This window comes from Taeniopygia guttata, chromosome 1A, assembly GCF_048771995.1.
Source record: "Taeniopygia guttata chromosome 1A, bTaeGut7.mat, whole genome shotgun sequence".
In the NCBI taxonomy this organism is placed as follows: Eukaryota; Metazoa; Chordata; class Aves; order Passeriformes; family Estrildidae; genus Taeniopygia; species Taeniopygia guttata.
Window position 1 is genome coordinate 71,738,195 of NC_133025.1, and position 22,377 is coordinate 71,760,571.

The following is a 22,377-nucleotide window of genomic DNA, read 5'->3' on the forward strand; positions in this document are numbered from 1 at the left end:
TAGAGTCAGCCTACAATGCCCAGGCCTTTAATCTGGCCCAGATGTTATCTCCTACTGTAATAACAAGAAAAGCTATGAAAATATATGTTAAACACATATGAAGGTAAAATTTAAAAGTTTCTAATAATCCTGAAATTAATACCGATTTTGGAATGTAAGTGCCTCAAATGTTGCTCTAAGTTGTTCTGCTTCACATCGTTATTCTGCTCACAGCTGTCACATTCTGTGAGGGAGGGAGAATGTGATACAGACGTCTAGACTTAATGAAAACGTTTAGACACGTTGATATCGTTGAATGAAGTAGATTTTCTCATCTAGAGGAACTGCAAGAAAGCTGCATTTTACATTGTTTATTAGGAACAAAGTTAGTAAGGAGGGAAGTTTTTTTCAATTGAGGGTGTATTACAAAATCTGAACTATGCAAGAGGGAAAAAGACTGTTTAAACACAGCACATTGGCCACTCATATTATTGGTAACACCGCTCTAAGCAGCACAAACCCAACCCACCACATTTAGTTTAGCAAGGGGGACAATAACGCACCCCCAAAAGCGCTGGGAAATAAATCATGCATCATTACATCAGCCGGGCAGCAATTCCTGTTGATAAGGGACGCCTGCTCCCTCTGCTCTGGGAAAGGCCGGGATTCGTTGCTTTTCAGTCTGCACACCGTGGGGACGGACCGTAACTTCATTTTGCCTCCGTGCCTGCCGCCCGCCCCTCAGACGATGCTCCGGCGTCACAGCCCGTTCCGGGAGCGGGATCGGGACCGGAGCCTTTGTGCTGCCGCTCGGACGCCGCCGCAGCTCTGTAGCAGAAAGTAGTCCCGTCCTCACGGGTCGGGGAACGCAACGCAGGCGGCGGAAGGGGCGAGGGGAGGAAAAGTAGTCCCGCTGGAATGCGGCTGCCCCCCATCTCGCTCCGTCCCTGTGCTCGGGGGGTGCCGTAACCCCGCTCACCTCCCTCCCTTAGGGAGCCCCCCGGGCCCGCGCCCTGCCGGGGTTCTGCCGGCTGCGGAGTTGCCAGGGGTGTGCGCGATCCCGTCCGGAAGAGGGGAGCTGCACTCCCGAGCGCCCCGCCCTCCCCGACTGGGAGCGGTGCCGGGGCCGGGCGCTGCGCCGGGAGCCGGGGCCGCGGCGGGAGAGGAGGAGAAGGAAGAGGAGGAGGAGGACTATATCCCTGCGCCTGTGCGCACCCAGCGGAGGGGTAGGTGGGGGAAGGACTGCGGCGGTCGCGGTGAAGTGGCGGCGGTGGCAGCAGCAGCCGGCATGGAGGGCAGCGCCCGCTCCCGCAGCGGCATGCCGGGGCCAGTGGCCTGCTAGGGACCGGCAAGGGGGGATCTCCGCGGCCGCCCTTCCTCGCCTCCTCCCCCGCCCGCCTGAAAGCATGAACTGGCAGCGGAGGTACTGCTCCCCGCCGCCGCCTCCCCGCCGGTGAGAGCGAGGAGGGAGGGAAGATGGGGGCCATCCTGCGCAGCCTACTCGCCTGCAGTTTTTGTTCCCTGATGCGAGGTAAGCGGGGCGAGCGGCGGCGGGAGGGGCAGAGGGAAAGTTGCGGGGTTGGGTGGCGAGGGGCCATGTTTGGGTGTGCGGGAGGGGAGCTGTGAGGCCTGGCTGCCGGCGGGGCCCGGGGCCCGGCGCGGGGGCAGCGCTCCCTCCCTCGCTCTCGGCCGCCGCCTGCTCCCCGGCTCCTGAACAACTTCCCGAGCCGTGGCGGGAGCAGCCCGCCCTGCCAGCGGCCACCGGCCGCGTCCCGAGCCGCCCCACCGCCCCATTGTCGTTTTCAAGTTTTTTCTTTTTATTTTCTTCTTTCTTTTTCTTTCTTTCTTTCTTTTTTTTTTTTTTTTAAAGGATCCCCCTAAACTATCGCACGCTCCCCCCATGTCTCTCTGCAACCCCACCAGTCCTTGAGCACCAGTGGCTCTGGGGCAGAGGTCGGCCCCGCCGCCGGTGTTGGCCTGGTCCTGCCGTGCCCATCGCCGGGTTTGTCCCGCTCACCCCCCGCGGTTCCATCCTGCAGGCGGGGAATGCCCAGGAACCGGTGCTGCACCGACCCTCTCCCCGCAGCGAGGGAGCGAGGGGAGCAGTGAAGGCGCAGCTCTCAGCTGGGCTGGCGCTGCGCTGGGACTTGAGAGTAGTTTGTGTTTCTCTGGTGAGCCACCACGGATGTTCATACAGCTTTAAAGGAGCAGTCGAGTGCCTTAAAGTAACTGAGAATTTTGATTCTACTTCCCGGCTCCAGCAAAATTTCTTGACTTGCAGGGCACAATCTGAAAGAAAACAGGATTTTTTTTTTTTTTTTTTTTATGCTGTAAACCTAACTGCAGTAACTATTATCTGTGTTCGGTCTTTCTGGGAAGAAATCGCCTATGGTGCTTGCATACATAATGTTCCTGTTTACTTGATTTTGAATTTTTGACAATAGATGGGCAAGAGATTTTCATTTAAAGAGTTCCTCCCCATTAGAGTGTTTTGGTGAAAGTTAATCTGAAGGTGGTGTAGGTTGAAATAACTGCTCAGTCTCCAGTTGCTCAGTAATCTGGAAAACAAAGATTTTCATCTCATCCACAGTCTTTTTTTTTACCCTGTGCATCTGTTTGCCATATTGTATCCTGTTTGCAGAGATACAAATATACTTATTTAAATGGCATGTGTAACTTTTTTAACTTACATTGTGGCTGTTAAACCCTAAATTTTAAAAGTTAAGTTGGGTCTTGAATATAGGGAGAAACTGTTTCCTGATTAGTTAATTTTAATAAGTAACAATCATACCCATGCTTAATATACCATGTATTTGGCTTTAATTTGATGTTCAGTCCAGTTCAAATGACAGCAGAGAAATAGCTTTGCATGTAATGTCACAGAATATTGTTACAGTACTTTCTGCAAATTAATCTCAAAATAGTGGCATGTGCTTTTGCAAATTTTTGTATACTTCATGCTTAATGGGACATTCTGAAAAAGCATTAAGTCTTTAAATCAAATGGCTGTCATTTCTTTTCTCATCTCTCACCTCTGTCTATTGCCAAGTACATTTGTATCCCAACAGCATTTCTGTTTCTTCTGTGTTCATGGTGCCCTGCTGTTTGATTGCCTACCTGAAGTTGTAATCCTCTGTTTGTGACACAATAATAATTTTCCTTGTGGCTGATTGTTACTTTAGATAAACAGCAGGAACAGCTGAACTGTGAAGAAACAAAAATCAAATTTTAATGTATACGTCCCCCCTAATAAACAGCATCTATGCAAGTGGAGTAGGTTCGAGTAACATGTGTTGAGTTCAGAAGAGGTGTCTGCAGTTCCTTAATGAGGCAGAAGCAGTGCCAGCATGAGTATGAATAAGCTTATACATGAAAGTAGAGTTGAAGTTATGAAGTTCACTGTTTGTGAATTCAGTGCGGTAGAGGATGCCAAGCCGACAGTGCTGGAGACAGAAACTCAGCAAATGCAGTGGTGTGTGTTTCTGCTTCCAGAGACAGCCTCCTATTCTCATAGAAAAGGCAAATGGACAAAGGTTTATGACAACTGAACTATTACTCTGAAGAAACTGTGGTAGACTTGTTTACCAGTCTGGAAAGGAAAAAAATCAATACCTTGGAAATGCATAAGGACTTGAAGAAGTATGAAGCTTCTAGCCAGTCTGCTACTGGCTGGAAACGGATGCACAGGGTGAGGCACCTGTCTCAAAAATCATCCAAGGACTGCAATAAACCAGATCCTACTGATGTTGTCAGGGCAAGTGTTTGAATTCCTAAGAGGCAGGAGGTTACCATTATGACAGTGTGCTGTAGAGGTTCTGTCATTTGGGCTTGGGGCTTTTTTTCATGTTATAGCTGCTAGAAGAAAGATGTCCCTCGTCTATGTTCTCTCCTCTTGGCCCATGATTTAATTTGGGATATTTGGCTTCCACCTCTCTGACCAACAGTGCTTCTTGAAGCCACTCCCTTAGGGTATTCCGGAGGAATGGAGTTAGAGCTGCTCCATGGCAGCTTTGAGGTGTTCTTCAGGACAGCTGTAAAACCAATGAGAGAGATAATTGTTAGATAACTGACAGCTGCAAAGAGGCAAAAGCAGTGTCATCACGTCTGTCAGGGCACCACAGATAGCTGTGAAACTGAGGTTTCAGCTTTTTAAAAAGTTAAAAATAGAGTTCTTCCTCCACCAGTGTTCATGGCTTGTTTTCTTCCTGAAATAGCTGACTGGAGTCAGTATGCAATTGCTGTTTTCTTTTGTTTTGTTTTAAACCCTGATCATGCAGGCAGTACATAAAGCTCTTGCTTAAGTAGAAATTCTGTAAAGGATATTTGTGCAAACTTACTGGATGTTACAGACCTCTGTGTTTAGGGTCAGATAGTGAAGAAATGAAAATGTCTTTTTTGGTAATGGGTATTTTCAAACTGTGCTTTCCTAGTGTTCAAAAGAGAGTTTGAGTACATTATTATTGTTGTAATATTGTTAACATTTTAATTGATTTTAATCCATTGTTTCTTTTTTCATAAACAGGTCCTTGGTTTTTTGTGGTTTTTTAAGGATGGATCCATTTGCATATTGTTTAGAAGAGTTAAATGTTCAAAACTTTGCTAAGCAGTGATGTGTTCGAAACTTTGCTAAACTTTGGTGGTGTGTGCACACATTTTCTACCAGAAGTCAGAGAAGTGGACAAGTAATATAGGTTTTTACTCCTGAAGCACTCAGGTTGGAGACCAAGTGTGGCATTTCCAGTTAGAGCATTTAGGTGAAGGGTCTCTTCACCTAGAGACTGTTCAATACTATGACAGTAAGACTTGAAAATGTATATCTTTTTAAATAATCATGGTCTATTTCTTCACCCAAGCTTGAATCAACCATTTTCTAGTCATGCTTCTTCATTGTATGATTCCTCAGAAATCAGTGTGCCCTTATCTGCCATTTTCCTCTTTCATCTTTTTATAGAATAGTCTAAAATTAGTGTGATCTAAGGTGTTCCAAAATCCACTATTAATTTTGAAGTTCTTTCAATTGCAGCTCTGTGATACAGTTTAGTTATCATCAGATTACTTTAGATTTTATTTAAAATGGAAAAATTAGGACTGAAAAAAAATTGATGGCAATTTTTTATTGTCTTGGAGATAAGGTAAAGTAGCATTTTTTACAAGATATAGGGAAGGTCAAGTCAGAGGTATATGCTGGTAAAGGATTTCTTGTATCCTTCAGCATGAGTTATATGAAGGTATTCAGGTGGAAAGCTTTGTTTTTGTTTCATAGCAATACTGGTTAGAGGTGCATGAGCTGTATTCGTGTTTCCTTTTTCCCTAGAGAGTTGCTTCAATCTGCATTCCCAGAGTTCCAGGTAAGGAATTTGGCTATAAGCAATACAATACAATATGTAGGAGAGATTTTTTGTTGTTGTTGTTGGTTTTTTGTTTGTTTGTTTGTTTTTTGTTGGTTTTTTTGTTTTTTGTTTTTTTGGTTTTTTTAAGGATTGGGAATATAGGAACCTTTCAAGCTCTGTCTTTGGGAGCTGGAGAAATCTGATTCCTTTGGACATCTGTAATTCACCTTTATGATGATGTCACCTTTCAAAAATGCCAGCTTCAAAAATATCTGCTGCAGTGCATGTAATATGGGATTTACTTTTTAGTTTAAACCAACTAGAGGGAAGACATTTTTTCTTCCCCCCTGAGGGAGTGGGCTAGGGCAGGAAAACAGGGAGAAACTGGTCTCAGTTTCTGATCTGTCACCATCCATCTCCTCTGGCAGCAAGTCTGCAGACTTAAATACTACATTCTTTGTTCCCAACATATTTAACCTAAGAATTTCCAAAGAAATGTTGAATGTGCTGCTTTGCTGGTGGCATATTCCAAAGTTCCTTGTACTGTAGGGAGGGGTCCATGTTACTGTTGCATGGTGCCAGAAATGCAGTTGGAGCTAAAGCTTTATTGCACTCTCCTGCTTCTGGCTAAGCTGGTGGGTCTGCTGTGTGTGGGAGCCTACTCAGCTCCTTCTCCAGTTCTCCTGCTGGGGAGCCCTCATGTTTCAGCCCCCTCACCTGAGAGCTTTGGGCAGAATTGAGGTAGATAAGGAATTCCCCTCAGATGGACTTGTACCAGTAAGAGGTGTAAGCTGCTTAGAAAGATGTGGACTGGCGTGCAGCTGCTCTGCAGGCTTCAGGAATGGTCTGTTCCTATTCACCGTTGGTGCTTCCCACTTAAAACTGAGCCCTCAAGTTTTAAATGCTGTGGCTATGCAAGGGTGACTGTTGGTGTGTGCACATGAGGTTTGGGATGAGCCAGCAGCCAGTGCTTCCACTTGTTCTGTGCCAAGCACTTTGTAGTGATGACTCTTCCAAAGTGTAATTGCTGTTCAGTGAAGGAAGTACATACTGTCCTAATAACCTTTAGTTTTTTAGTCACACGTCAGGTGTGGCTTCAGAGTATGTAGCGCTTGCAGAATTACAGAATACACAGTGCTCCAAAGAAAGAGGCAGTGTCATTCTTTTGTGGTAATTGTCCATGGCTTGAAAGGGGAAAGCTTTGGATCTTTAACAAATTATACATAAATGCTGGATATTGACACCTAAATATAAATCAACTTTTTCCAATTTATGTATTTACCAGGCATGCTGACATAGCCTTCATTAAACTCTCTAGATATCCTTGCAGTTTATAAGTATTTATGTCAGGACATTCACAATTTGAAAGGCTTGCTATTTGCTCTATATGGACAAACTTAATCAGAGCACAGTGCTTGCATTTGCAAATAGAAACGATCTTGTTGTCATTTCTGCTTTTTGATATATTCTCTGGTGAAATGGTTATGAAAATAGGGTGGTGTTTTTGTCTCATTATTATCTTCCTAAAGACCTTTTGATGTCCCTGTAGTTAGAACAGTTCCCCACCAATTTTGAATTGGAGTCAAACATACCAGTCTATGAATAGAATGGGAATACTGTTAATACTTTTGCCTGTAATACCTTATTATTAATAGACTTTTAAGAAACTAACCAGTCAAAGTCTAGGTTAAAAGAAACAATGCTTTAGTTAGTAAAACTTTGTTTCCTTTGCAAAATGTTATAAACTACTTGGAGATAAAAGCATGTTAGTTTAAAAGCTGGAATGTTTTTTGAGCTTCAGTATTACATGGAGAGAGCAATAAGGAAATGTTTTTAATATAAACAGTCGTGGAAAATGGCAACATTCATAAGATTTTTTTTTTAGTATCTTGTTACAGGATCACATTACGTAAATAGAATTGCTCCCTTGTGATATAATCAATGCAGCAATAATGGGATTATAGTTTTAATTCTGTTTATGAGGGCCATGTGTGACTTTTTGATGTCTAATTTGAAAAGTAATCATATTTGAGACAGTAATCATATTTAATCAACAAGCTACATAGTTTTGCTTAATCAAAAATGGTTTGTTTTCTTCTCTGATACCTTTATATTTTTCCTGTTATTCTTCCCCTCTCTGCCCAATTAGTTCTCAGAGGAAAAATACAGTTTGTATGTAGTGTGCTGGGGTTTTTTAATTATTTGTGCCTCTAGAATTCCTTAATAACAAAGATTCTCTTCTGTCCATTGTCAGACTTTACACTCATAGAGGGTAGCTGATAGGTTTACTGGAATTCTGGAAGTTAAGGATACGTGGAAAGTAACAGAAATTTAATGTTACAGAATTTTAAACTTTGTTCCCTTGGTTGTTCTGTCAAAGCAGGGAATAAAACTAATACTTATAGTATTAGTGTTAATTAAAATATTAACACTTTGAAAATCCAAGAATCCTCTTGTCCACACACAGATTAATAGAGAAAGAATATTAAGAATAATAGAGGAGTAGGAATTTGTAGACCTTGTATCTTATAAGGTCTACAAGGACCTTATAAGATACAAGGTCTACAAATTATAAGACCTTGAGTCTTATTATGTCCATTTAGAAAATGCAGTGATGTTCTTATAACTCTAAGACTTAACTGAAGCTCAGCAGTTACCCTTTTACCCTGTAGGTAATGGTAAAATGAGTAATGTAATTCCAAGTTGGATGGTTTTGTGTTTATGGGTTTGTTTTTCTTTTGAATTTCCAGAAATGATTCCCATTCAATTTGAAAAAGACAACGTCATTCACCTTTTCCAAGGGATTCTGCATGTATAAGAGTGTGTGTGTGTTGTTTCATGGGGTGATTTGTTTGGTTTTTTCCTATGTGTTATTGCGTCTAATGTAAGCCTGTTGAACATTTGACATTAGTAGTACTGGGATATTAAAAGTATGAGAGCTAAAAGTGCACTACAATAGTTTTTTACAAAATAAAAATGACATGTCCAATAATTCTCAAAATTATTGAAGTATATGCACCTCTTTCCTTACCCATTAAAAAAACAGTCCGTAACTATTGATTCGAACTGGGGTCTTTAGTGCTAAATTCTATGTTCCTGCTTTACAGCAACTTCCTGATAGTACTTAAAAAATCTAAACTAACAAAAAAAAAAAAAAAAAAAAACCAGCATCAAAACAGAATAAATAAGCTGTTTTGTTTGATTTGGTTTTTACCTGGAGAGACAAACTGACACACTTCAGGAAATATTTTTTGAGTATCTTTTACACTGGTGTGCAGCCTTGGATAAATTGTTGGAAAAGTAATCTGAGAGTAGTTCATTGCTTGTGAGCTTCTTGTCAGTGTGGAGAAAGGCCTTGTTTGTTGTAAGTATGCTGCTGTTGAGGGTGTGAATTCTTTGATCCATGTGGGAGTGAGAGCAACTGGGGTAAGACCCCATGGCTTGGGCTGTTCCCATGTGCTTGGGTTACACTCCAGCAAAGGAGATGAGTGAGCTAGTGGGAGTGACAGAGAGTAGCACTTCCAGGCCATTCCTGACTGGATTTGTAGCCTCAAATGTGAGCTGTTTAGGCTTGAACACATGAGCTGCAGTTGCTCCAGAGTAGCAGCAAACCTTGGGGCATCCCCACTTCGGCTTACCAGGGTGTACAAAGTGTGTCTTGTGGCCTTTAGCCTTCTTAGAGTTTGGAAAATGGACTCCAGCTGTCCCAGCACCACAGTGTTGTGTCTCAGTGCTGTCCTTCAGTGGAGGGACTCAGCTTCAACAGCTTCCTAAGGGATATGATCCAGGCTTTTGGCTTGTTTTCTCTCTGTTGGAAGCACTGTAGGAAAAGGTGATGCCAGAAGGTGTGAAGGGCAGTGTTTTTTTTCAGTGTGATCCAGTTCTCTTCCCTGTCTTCACAGTGCTTTGCTTAGATGGCAGAATACCATCCCTGCTGAGATGTGGAACTCTCACTGGTGGAGCCAAACAAGACTTTACTGCAGGAGCAGAGGTGCTTGCTAACTAACTTTTTTATTAAACAGATCATGTGTTGCCAGTGGAACTGGGGAAGTGTTGCCAATGTGTGTGGAACTGGTATGACTTCATTTGCAGGGCTGTGTGTTATTCTGAAAGGCTGGAAGAGTGTTGAAGGAAGATTATGAGGAAACCTGAGAAAATGAGATGTATAATGCTTAAATTCTGCAGACATTAATGTGGTTCACAGAAGTACTTGATTGCAAATCCCTAAAGAGCCTTCCTGCTTTTCATAGCCTGCAGTTTGCCCTGGAAAGTGCCAGGTCACCTTTATTTTGTTGCTGCTCTATAACCAGAAGGGTATGGAAGAAGGTGGTAGTGTTTCATGGCAATGCAGCTGCAAGATGATTCATCAGCTCTCTGCTCATCCTGTTGTCAGCCAGGTAGATTCAGAATATAAAGTTAGAAAAATGTCAGAGCTGAAGTGCTGTGTTCCATCCCCATGAGAGTTAAAAGAACTTCAGAACAGGGGAGTCCCTGTTACAGAAAGGTGGACAAAAGATCTGTGTGAGTGTGCTACCTAGCACTGAGAAGAGCTATGCTCTGGTAATCCTGCTGTATGGCTCTGTTGCCAGTGGGATGATTTGGCAGGTGATACCTGCTATTCAGAAGGCTTTTTGCCTGTCATAGACTGAGACTTCATGGTGTATTTCAGTCATGAGTGCTTTTGCTACAATCTGGCAGGTCTATTGGCTTTTTATGCCTGGACCTGGTATTTCTCTTCTTTCCTGAAGTCCTTTTTTTTTTTTTTTTTTTTTTTTTCCTTCCTCTCATTCTCATGTCTCCATCCTTCTGTCTTTAGTAAGGTAATTTTTTCCCTGTATTTAGCAGGCTAAAGGATGACTTACTGCATCTGTACCAGCTAGTCCTGCAGGATGTCTTGGTCTATAAAGCTAGTATCTGGCCAAAGGCCTGAAAACAGTAAAATTTAGTGCAGAATCCAGGAATTCTGTTGTTGCCCAGCTTGATGTCTTTGCTGTTGCACTGATATGGCTACTCATCTCCTTCACTGGCCTGCTGCTCCTGTGACCTTGTGAGTTACCATCTGAACAGCCCTTGCATAGCTTTAACCTGAGGGGTAGATTTAAGGTTAGCTGAAAAGAGGAGAAAAATCCCTTTCTGCCAAGTTTGTGCTGCCTCATGTGTGTTTACTAAATTCCTGGTTGCCTGCTGTGTCCTGCAAGTATATTTGTGAGAATGAGTTTCACAGAGAAGAGGGCTCTGTTCACGGGGAAAGAGGAATGATGGGCACTAGTAAATCAGTTAATTATTTTTATTTTTAAAATTTAAATATATGGAATTGTGTCTTCTGTGGAAAAAACTGGGAAAATGCTGTGACAGAGAACTGAGTGCAAAATCCTGGCCGGTTGCTTGCTGTGCTTTAAAACTCTTGTGTATTTCCTGGTGATTTTATTGTTTCTTGAAAATATAAACCATCTCTGTATAAGTTTCTTGAGGCTGGCTCCCTGCTATTTGGAAAAATTTATGTTAATTTTCAAATTGTCTCTCTTCTTATTTGATGCAAATCTCCCAGGCTTTATTCCCAATGCTACCTCAGTCTTTTCATTCTTGCTTCTCCAAACTGAGCAGCGAAATTCAAACATTTACAGAAAATAAATATACAGAATTTCTTGGAAGCATGAGCAGTGATGAAGAAATTTGAAACCCAGGGCGTGAAGGGTCCTCACAACTGACTGCTCCAGAGTCCTTGTGCCAGTCCAGAAACTTTTCCTTACATTCTTCTGTTGGTTTTCTGTGGGACATCTTGGGGATGATTATTGTATTGCATACAAGGAGTTTTGTGTATTGAATGGTTTTGGAGAGGTTACAATTAATGTTCTTTGCTGGTTATCTATGCCCATTTCTCTGCTTTCCCTTCTCTTATGAGCTGAATGTGAATGCACTGTCATTCTGTTAAGGCATTTGGAGTCCTTGCTTACTGTGTCTCATCCAGGTCAGTGTGTATTTTTTTGGTACATCTCCTCACTGTCTCCTCTTCTCTGCAGTCCTTGCACTTGCTGTCCTCATAGCAGTGTGCTTGGCAGTGCCAATTCACTTTAGACACTCTGAGTTCTTCAGCAAGACTTTTAAAAGATGGGGAGTATTCCCTTCCCAACTCAATGACATCATCTTTCAGTGTGACAATCCCAGAGGGTTTCATCCCGTGACTTCAACATGGATATTTTTTTCCATAATGTCAGCAGCTGCTCAGTGGTATCCACACTGTGATTCTGTGGCAGGTTGCCACAACTTATCAGTGGCCACCTCTGCTCTGAGTCCTGTTCTTTAACTGGAGGTTCATGAGGAACTGGTTCAGTTAATTAGTCAAAGCTGATGCAGTCTTTTCTTTCCCTGCTGTGCTAGTGCTTATATTGATTTGATTTTTGGTCTGAACCTATTCTAGATGATGGCTGGCTAAAAATTGCTTTTTGGCAGCTGGTGGGGAGAGCTCAGTAGCCTTCTACTGGTTTAGCTTCCTGCATTGTCTTGCCTGCATTGTGGCATGGGACAAGTGCTCGAGCCAACGCAAAAGAGGAGTCAGGAACCAGCAGCTGGAAGTGAAGCTGGGGAGAAAGGAGATGGCTGCAATCACATCTTGAGCAGATACAGCAGGCTGCCAGTGGAGGGGGAGAGCTGCTCCCCCTTCCAGCTCCCTGCTGCTTGCCTTATGTCAGCTTTGGAGTTTGCTGAACCACTTCTTGAATTGATTCAACTTGCTAACCCAGTCAAACCTTTTGCTGATGTAGTGATTTGAATCAGCCTGGGACAGGGCCCTTAACTGAGGGAGGGGGTAGAACAGTATTGATGGGGTTTGGGACTGAGAAAAAAGGATTTGGGGGAAATAAGTGTGTGGTAATTGTTTTTGCCAGGCTGAACTCCATGTCAGTGAAAGAGAATGAGCATAATGAAGGTAACATTGCCCTCACCTTGTAGCACCCAGAGCTGTCCTGGATCACTGAAGGTAGAAAGGAGAAAGTGGAAATTTGTGGAAAAGGCCACTGGACTAGTTAAAGAAAAGCATGACAAATTCTGACAGCTTAAAATTGCCACTGAAACACCAAAAAGATTAAAAATCCTTTTTAACTGGTACAGTGCACGTTTTATGTTGGTTCGTCACTTTGCATCCTGTGGGCAGCAGCATTTTTATGCCTGTAACAGATGCCCATAAGTCAGATGTACAAAGCAAGACCTGAGTAAACAAGTGCAAGGGAAAGCAGACTTAAGTGTCCTGGGGATTAGCAACTTTCAATTAGCGGGACAGGAGCTGCAGCCAAGAGAAATATGTGGTGTAAGAACTGGAGTTTGGCATTGGGAAGAAGGATGCTGGTAGAATTCTAGTTGTAAAAGTAAGGCATAAAAGATGTCTGGACTTTAATACTGCATGTGGTAAACTTAGGAAAGGTCTTACCTGAACATTGGAGTTAAGATACAGTTACAGGCTCAGTGACCACTACTGGCAGAAGTTTCTTACCATATAAATTATTTTTGTTGCGGTTGAAATGTGTTGAACTTGAGTTTTTTGAGTTTTTTTTAACTGTTGTATTCTTTAAGGAAATATTTTTTCTTGCTGGTGGATTAAAAAAAAAAAATCCCTCAGTTTATAACTAAGTATAACTCTTACTCTGTATTGGGTACTTTAATTAGAAGAATCACCTGCATGTAGATTTCTCAAGTCATAGAGGACATAGTAATAGTCATTACTATTTCTGTTCTTGATTTCCAGGATATGTGTTTTTACCTTTCAAGAATATGTGCTTCTCTTCGATTTATTGTAGTTTGTAGTAGTTACACTATATTTTGTTTATCTATAGAAAGAAAAATAAAAACATGTAAAGAGTTCAGCTTCTTAAAATCTGAAATGTATCTTTTTGTCTCATTATAACTATTATGCCAAATAGTTGTCCAGCTTTGAAAGGGGATGCTCTTGGACTCTTCCCAGGTTATTAGCACAGTTCATAACTTCATTATTCAAGAAAACCATCTCCTCAATGTCCTGTGCTTTCAAAGCTGGGACAGGGTGGGATCTTCTGGTGCAATTTTACTCTTGGAACTGCTGTCTGGGTGAAGTAAATGAAGAGATGATACTCAGTCCTAATGCTGCCAACTTCAGTAACTGGGTTTTATAGCACATTGAAGCCTTAGTGTGTTCTGGGAAGGGCTGGAGGCAGTGGGGAACAAACCTGGTTTTTATTATTTTGGTGATGCAGGCTTCATTCCTGAATGTCGCAACAAATTGGAAAGCCCTTTGGAATGTGTTACAAGTTGAGGCTTTGTATCTGCATGAAGCTACACATCCTAAATATAGCTGTGTTTCTCCTGAGTTGTCAGTCAGCTAAGCTGTCTGATTGACCCAGAGGTGTTTGTCTGTGGTCCCTTCTCAACCAGCCAGTCTGAGCTCCAGCACGGAGTGAGTAACCTCTGCAGCATGGCTGTGTGAGGCTCAGCAGTGCCTTCAGGCCTGGCTGATTACCTGGTGTTCCAGTTCAGTGCATGCTGTGTGCAAGGGTGCTCCATGCTGCACATAATAATGAAGTTTGTACTTACTGGTGTGTGGATTTACTTTTCTTCACGCACTGGGCACGCCCTCTTACTAGAGAAAGCTGTACCAGCTGGCTGCACACTTCTGTATGCACTAGATGACACTGAACTGGCTGTTAATTAGATTTTTCAGGTTACAGTTGTAGGTAGGCTTTAAAAAGTAAAGGTTTTTAATGTATTACAATTTTTTATGCCTTGCAGTTTATTGAATACTTTTTTTCTCAAAGATGTGGTCTTCATAAGCAATCTGCCCTTCAAGAAAATGTTCTGTAATCAGTTTAAATCTTAGGGGGTGGGAAATTATGCAAGGAAGGGAAGGAGATAGCAAAGTAAAGTAATAATAAATTCTTAATATAAAGAATCTCTATCTAATTTAAAAAAAAATCTTCATGGGAAGATAATCTCTAAACTTGCATGTTTTTTTCCACAATAAAAATTGCTTTCTGGAGAAGGGAATACAAATACAGATTTGGTATTATTAAAACTAAGAAAGTTTCACCCCTCCCTTGTTCTGTCTAAAGTTCAGCATAAATCAAGTTATATTCAGTGTTTCTAAATTTAGGATGACAGTATAAGTAATTCAGTTTTCTTAAAAACCAACAAAACTCCCACCACCCCAAAACATATATAGAACTCATTTAATTGCAGGCAGATGAAGGAACTTTCTTAGTTCTTTCAGCTTCTCCCAATTCACACGTGACAGGGACTTTGAGAAGCTGTTTCGTGATAAGACAATGTGGGGGGTAGTCTGATCTTGGAAACCAGCTTTTGAATTTACTGAAGTCTCTCAGTATTTCCAGTTTCAGTGTGAGTTTGGCATACAGGCAACTGTTGCTCTTCTGGCAGTGTGGCCCTTGATATTACTGAGCTATGCACGTCCTTGGCTCTATAAATTTTGCCCTTTTGGTTAGGATATCCATCCTGCTGGAGATTTGAAGTGCCCACCTATGCTGAAGAATAAATCTGTAAGATCCCTGTGAAATTTGCGTGGTGACAGGTAGAGGATCATTTATAGATATAAATGCCTCTGTAGAGCGCTGGTGCTACAGTTTCTGAGTAAATGCAGGGAAAGGTAGAAATGTTTTTTGGTAGTGGGTTTTAAAGGGTGTCATTGTCTGCCTTATACAAATGTAGTATTTTTCTTAACCTTTTGTTGAAGTAGGAATGAGGCTGGAATTTTCAACATGCTATATATAGCTTGTGGTTAAGGACAATTTCAGGCATATTACATTTAAGAAGCTGTCTTTTTTCATGGTTTCTGCTTTACATTAATCATCTTAGGTGTTATGAAAAATATACAGACTGTGCAAACTGACAGGGTAAGCAAAAAAGCATATAAAATGAAGACTTTGTGTTAGAGAACAAAGCAGGAATGGTAGAGTTGAATTTGAAAGAACTGTGTTTTGTCCATTCATGTAGAAGTATTTTTCTCCCTACCTCCTCATACTACCTTCAACACTCCAAACCAACATTTGCCTCATGCTGTGCAATGAATTTTGTATTTTTATGTACTATATGTAAAAAATCCGAGATACATAATTTCAGGGAATATTGACATGCAGGTGGCTCTGATAGCTTGACATGATTTATGCTTCTATAGAGGTGCAGTGTATATTACTAAATTCTATCAAGACAAGTAATCCTTGCTCAGGTGAGCCAGTACTGAGTACTAAGAAAACTGCTTTACTCTTGTCTTTCTGGTCATTCTCTACAGATCAGTGTCATTTGGGCACTTCAAACCTCCATTTTCTTTGTTCTCTCCATTCTTCTTTAATGTTATTTTAATAATGCACAACCCAAAATAGTGATCTACCCATGGAAGACTTGTAACCAAGTTGAAAAGGTTTGAGTCGGTGCTTTTTAATCAAACTTCAAAATGATATTTCTTAGTTTTGTAAAGATACTCTTAAATCTGTAGCTACTGATGACCTGACACACCATCACAGTGCTTGATATGAGTGATGCTAACACCCCTGTCTGTGTGTCCTCCTGTTTCTGTCCTGTGTGCAGCTGCCCCACTGCTGCTGTACGCAAACCGCCGGGATCTGCGGCTGGTGGACGCTGCCCACGGCAAGGAGAATGCCACGGTGATTGTGGGGGGCCTGGAGGACGCAGCCGCCGTGGACTTCGTGTTCCTCAAGGGCTTGATTTACTGGAGTGATGTCAGCGAGGAAGCCATCAAAAGGACAGAGTTTAATAAATCCGGGAGCATACAAAACGTGGTTGTTTCTGGACTTCTGTCACCCGATGGGCTGGCCTGTGACTGGCTGGGGGAGAAGTTGTACTGGACAGATTCAGAAACAAATCGTATTGAGCTTTCTAACTTAGATGGATCACTGAGGAAAGTTTTGTTTTGGCAAGAATTGGATCAACCCAGAGCAATTGCCTTAGATCCTGCAAGAGGGTAAGTCTTTTTTAAAATAGTTACAAATACCAAAATTTGTCCTATTTCTTGTTTGTTGAATGATTTCAAATGCTGTTATCAAAGTTATCCTAAGCCATTTTGCATAATTTGTTTCTTTCTATTGGTGTGATTTGCAGACTTGTGAAGTTCCATTCATATTGGTTTGTGAACAATCAGGAATCATCAGACTTTAGAAAACAGTACTAGAAACTTGGTTGGGCCGTAGTGCAGAAGATTAGCAGAAATTGAGACGTTCTAACCTAAAAGCTAATAAAATCTGCTTTCCTTAAAAAGTGTGTCAGCTGCCTGTGAACAGACAGACTTGTGCCTCTCTGAAGTGTAAGGAAATGAAATTTTTTTAAACTTTATTCATTGTTGATATTCATGCTTTATTGAAGCATCTGAAGAAATGGGAGAAGTCAACATACTGTATTAATAACAACTTGAGATGTGTTTTGAAGCTTCATGAAAATTTACAAGAGAGGCTCCTTTCCCCACCCTTGGGGAAACTTCTGTTTTAAAAATCCTGTGGTTTTGTCTCAGCTCCTTCTAGAACTGATGTTATATTCTCAGTTCCCATTTGAGTCCCTGGATGAGGCTCATTTTGCTCTGTTCTTGGAACAAAAGAGCATTTGCCAACAATGGAAAATTCAGTGGAGTTTTGGTGAGGTTATGTGAATGGCTGGCTTGAGGTTACGCCAAAGGCAGTCATCTGCGACAAAGCGTTTGGGACAGCCAAAGTGGAATACTAATGGGTTATCCGTGATGCTGTGTAACCTTTTGAAAATATTTTATATCTGTAGTATAGAACAAATTTTTACTGTAGTTTTTATTTCCTTGAACAAGCCAGTTAATCTATTGTACTGCCATTTCAAATATGTTTTTCAGCCAACTCTTTTTTTGGGGGTGACAAATTAGTGTCTTGTTTCTTTGGAAAGATGAGGGTCGTGTTTCACTGCTTGCCATTTCTTTGCATTATGATTTTTATTTGGCTTTTTTCCTCCAAAAGAAGAAAATCTCTGCAAAATACAGCTTCTTTTCTGAACTTCATAGAAACACTGTATCTTGAATATTTTCTTATATAGTTTCAATAGTTCTTTGACAATTTATAAACAGAAGATATGTTTTTTTTCTGGTACCCATATTTCAAGTTTTGGAAATAACAAAAGTATGGATGTATGCTTTTTCCATGTATTTGCAATTTGTAAATTGGAGGCAATGATAGTGTTAGTTGTATTTTATTAGATTCTAAAATGCTTTAAGACTGTAAGGAAAGTGTATGTTCATGTCTTTTCTACCCACCCTCCTGAAAGTAAGAGAAAAAGGAAGGAAGCACATATTTAAAGTGGCTTTGATTTGGCTTGTAACCAGAGAGAATGAGATTCTTGTTGGTTAGGAGTAAAACTCTGTTGTGAAGCCAGCTGGTGTTTTTTTAGAACAGTGTTTGTATTTTCTGAACGTGCAGAGTAGTATGCTCAGCAATCCCAACTTGATGTTTGCATACTCTCTCTTAATACTTTACACCAAGAGGAAAAGACAAGAAGAAAAATGAAATAGGTCAAAAGTAAAGCAAGCCTCTACCATTTTCCATACTGATGATCTGTTAAAGCAGTAGGAGTAAACACTCCTAAAAATATGCTGAAATTTAAACCAAAACAAGCAAAAAAAGCAAACACCAAACCCCTTCCCCAACTCAAACAAAACCCCTCTAACCAAAGCAAAAATATCTCTCCAACAACTGTAATTTAAGGACAAAATACTCTTTTTTTTTTCAAGTTTTTGAAGGTCGCTTTCTAAGTTGTTATGTGAAGGGTATGTTTTGAGAAGGTAATATAGCAGTATATTCACTTTTTGGTTTACCATGTTGCAGGTGCAAAAATTGCCATTCTCACATGCAGTTTTATAACTGAAAACCTTTCAGCTTTCTATAAATTTGGTTACATTTCAGAACAGCCTTCAAAGCTTGAAATATAGGTGGAAGGGTGACATGAGCACAGATATGTAAATTTAAAAAGAAAAATAATTCCCCAAACTGTTTTTGTATGGATGTTTCTTTCACTAGTATTTACATTTTTTTAGTTCTGTAATGTCTTTTGGTTTCAAGATGTTGCCTGGCAAATAGTGGTAGGAGTAAGCCATAAAAAATTCTAAGAGCAGGTAATAAAATGTGAAACCTGGAAAAGCAACCCCCCTCATGTTTTCCTTCAGTCTAGTCCACCTCCTATTATGCTCAGACAATGTTTGTTTCAGATACAATTTTCTAAATTTGCAATTCATGAAAAGAAATAGTTTAGCAGCAAAACTTAAACTAAGGTCATCTTTACCAATCAGTTCAGTTTTTCATCAAAGTTAAATTGTGAAAAATAGTTTATCTAATGTAGCATGCATGAAGTGTTTAATGAAAAATCTGAAAGCTGATACAATTCCCCAACTATTAGTCTTTTCTGGGGTTGGATGTATATTTATTAAAATTATCTATCTTGCTGAAAACATGAGAATGCCTACTTGGAAATTAAATGTTAACAGTATAAACAGTTATAGCAGAGATACATAGTGTTGAATAATACATTTTCTTGGAAGTGTCCCAAGGCATTAAAGAATAAGTGTTTTGGGCAGCTTTACTTCACTGCCATCAGGTGTTTGTGTGTGAGGTTCTATGTGTAACTGAGATATGGGAGTACAAGTTAGACTTGGTTCCCATGTCTATTACTAGTAATAAGAAATGCAATGGATTTACTAATAGAAAATATTTGGTAACTGAGGCACAGCAGCCAAGTCTGGGTTTTTTTTTTTTTACTTAATGTAGGAAGGCATTAATATCTGAAACATCTATATTCTTCTTACTGGCCATATGTATGTTCTGAGGTTTGAACTTCTCATTGCTCATGTTCATACACTACAACTTCCTTGTTTTACTTGTCTTGATACTCAATAAAATACTCTGCTTGTAGTAGGAGAGAGAAGGGCCCCAAGATAAAGGTGAGGGGCATGGGGTGTTAGTTCAGCCTTCTTTGGAAGTCAGCTGGCAGGTTCCAGGAAGGCTCCTTGATCCTATCCATCCTTTTTGGAACTGTTTTCCTGACTGGTGTTAAACATGATACCCTTTTTAATAAGATCTGCAGCTGGGGATAATACTGACACTTTAGTGGTGACTTTTTGCCAGGAGAAGACCAAGTGTTAGATGAACAAGTGCAGGAGAGCACTTTATTTAAGAGCAGCTCACATGAAAGTTGAGCAAGTAGAAAAGAGATTTTTCTGCTTTGGCACTCAAGTTGGGAGAAAAAAAAAAAAAAGGCATATCCAGATTCTTGAGCAAGTACTGCTTTAAAGTGCAGTATTGTATATTTCTACTGCTGTTTTCTTGTTGTGGTTTTTTTTTGGTTTTTTTTTTTTTTTTTTTTTTTTTGTTGTTGTTGGGAGGTTGGTATGTTTGGTTATTCTTGCTTTTTAATTTGTGCAGCTCTTTTGTCCTAATGGTAAAGACTTCATTATCATAGTTTAAATTCCCCAAAAATTAATCTGTAGACAATCAACTTTCTTTGTAAGGAGCACTATCAGAATAAATTGGCTTTTCTCACTTCTGTGTGTATTGTGCTTGCATCTTAGCATTGCAACAAAAGATTTGTGGGAAGTGGTAGTACGTTTGCTGAGTGGTAGATGTTATACAACATAATAAGGAAAGGGAAATGGACAGTTCTATTAACAGTTACAGCACCTTTGATTTGGGGGAAAAACATTTTTTAAATGAACAAAAAATTCAGAATTTATCAATAAATTCTCTTGTACAGCATATTTTTGTTTTCAGACAAGTTAACATTACATAAAATGCCACTTTGGATGTAAATTCCCAAAATAATGCAAATAACTGAAGGCTTTGCTTCATACCTTCTCTTGCTTGATGCTACCTCTCCCTTGAGCAGATGATTTCTGACTAGAAATCTTTCTGCTGCTCCTCTGCTGACAGAAATGTTTCACAGGTGACAGATCAGTGCACTCAGCTAATTGTTTGCTGTATAGCCTGGCCCATGTACTAAGGAGGTAATTTTGAGGTTAGAAGGCAAGTGATATGAAATCTGCAGACTCCTCTGATTATGGCACAGAGATTTGTAACATGTATTTCATCTTTCTTCACCTAAGGAGGTTCTTCAGATGATGTTGATGATTGCAAATACATCACTAAATTCCAGTAATAGCTGAGATATTAAACAAACCAGAAGGTACTTTTTCATTATTTAAAGATTGCAACAGTATTGCAGAGGTTGTCCTGATGAAACCGCACCAGGAGTGGCCTACCTTGCCTCTTGGGGCTGCATGTAACTCTGGGACAATCTAAAATGCAGCTCTGCTGTCACTCATAGGTGGGTGATCCTTGCGTGGGCACTGCTGGTTGACCTTAATCTCCAGGCATGGCCTTTCAAAGCAGAGAAGGTTGCCTAGGCCAGGATTATACTGCATGATTCAGAACCCAGCAGGATGCAACACTTTGTCCTGCAAGAGCCTGGCACAGCATCTAGAATTCCTTGCCATCTCCTGCCACAGAACAACTATAGCTCCTTTTGCTTCTCAAGTACAAGCTGTTTGGAGTTTGGCTCTTGGTCCTATTAAGGTCTTTGTGGCTACTGTGAACAAAAGCAGACACTATTAATTTACTGTAATAGCCTTGAATTTTTAACTCTAGGGGGTTTGTTTTCTTTAGGGTTTGTTTTTGATTTTTTTTTCTTCTTTTTTTTTTTTTTTTTGCTTAGTTTTAATGTAATTGACAAGCAAAACTTCGCTAAGTTTGTTTGAGATTGATCATGTATGGTCCATAATGGTGCTAGTTTCTAGTCCTATGCTAGGATATTTCCATGTTGGATAGATGCAGAAATTGTAAAGGTGTCATTTTATTGCATAGGTCAAAGTGTTAGTTTCTTCCTCATCATCTTTTTTCTCCCCCTGTGAAGAAAGGTAACCAGAAACCCACATACTGAAAACAGTGAGGACTTGGAGAGGTGACCTCTCTTGTTAATCTTGCTGTGCTGGTTTTAGATGTTACTGCCACTGTCTGCCTGTCCTCACCCTACTGCCAGAGGTTGCCAAGAACTCAGAGGAACATGCTTGCTAATATGTTTTCTTTATTTTGTAGTTGTTTTGCCTAGTTTTTCATTTGTGGGAGGAGATGGGAGAGATTTGGCTTGCTAAAAGTCAAACCAGAGTGTACAGAATTGATTAGTGCAGGACAAACATTTTTCTTATAGACTCAAATAACAAAGTTGTAGATGCTTTTAGCTGTAGGCAAGTTTGAAAATAATCTTGCATCCCTACCTCCTTCATTCAGTTCTTGGGCTAGAAAACAAGATTGTGGAGGGGATCAGTTGAGAGCTGTGCTTTCCAGCTCCTGGAAACCTTCCTGTGAATGTCAGTAGCATCTTGCAACACTGTAGATTTTTGTCAGAACACTTCAGTTCTTTGGCCTTTTTTTTCACTTCAGTTTCAGACTTGTTTGGGTGAGACATGTAAATATGATATGCAAAATGATGGTCTATTGGCAATTTAAGGTAACTTTCAAGAGTATGATTTGTCCAGTCCTTTAAAGGGTCAGTGCTGTAGAGATAATTAGTCACTTCATGCCACTTGCTATAAATTATTGATGCATCAAAGTATACTTCAGATTTGCATGCAGTGTTTATTTAATGAGTTAGACTGAAGTATTTAAAATGAGGTAGTAATTTCTGCTCTGCATGAATACCGTCTGGTGATGAGTCTTTGGGCAGGCTTCTGCATCTGCATTTTCAGTCCCTGCAATTATAATTTAGCATCCAAGTCTAGACTATGAAGACCTGTTGTATTTAAAAAAAAGAAAAATCATGATTTTAAGCTTCTGTTATGCATTATGTCAATTTAAAAAAAGTTTTTTCACACACTTCTAAAAATGAAAATAGTTCCAAGATTACTTTTAATTACTTAACAGGAGCTCAAAAGGACCTTATTAATTTACAGCAGAGAGTTATAATCTGATAAATTGTTCATCCTATGTTCTTGCTTGAGAAGTCCAAAGTAGCATTGCTTGTGAAGGAAGTGGAGAGGCTTTAAAGGAAAGTCCATGCAGTTTCTGAGGAAGGGGCCAGAGTA

General features: G+C 40.5%; 1 protein-coding gene and 1 long non-coding RNA gene across 6 annotated transcripts in view; one reads left to right on the forward strand and one right to left on the reverse strand.

Annotated features, from left to right (window-relative positions):
* Positions 1 to 335: 335 nt before the first annotated feature.
* Positions 336 to 1,056, reverse strand: LOC140682269 (uncharacterized). The gene is made up of 2 exons (XR_012053795.1): positions 959 to 1,056; positions 336 to 807 (listed from the first exon to the last, which is right to left on the reverse strand). It is a non-coding gene; the product is annotated as an uncharacterized lncRNA (long non-coding RNA).
* Positions 827 to 22,377, forward strand: part of LRP6 (LDL receptor related protein 6) — a 244,183-nt gene continuing 222,632 nt past the window's right edge. For 2 of the 5 annotated variants that reach the window (XM_072923932.1, XM_072923933.1), the window contains exons 1-2: positions 1,151 to 1,510; positions 15,873 to 16,266. In XM_072923932.1, coding sequence (XP_072780033.1) covers positions 1,456 to 1,510; positions 15,873 to 16,266 — 449 coding nt within the window. In that variant the 5' untranslated portion in view covers positions 1,151 to 1,455. Of the gene's footprint in view, positions 1,511 to 15,872; positions 16,267 to 22,377 lie in introns of all 5 variants that reach the window. The other 3 variants (XM_072923934.1, XM_072923935.1, XM_072923931.1) reach the window with 3 other exon arrangements.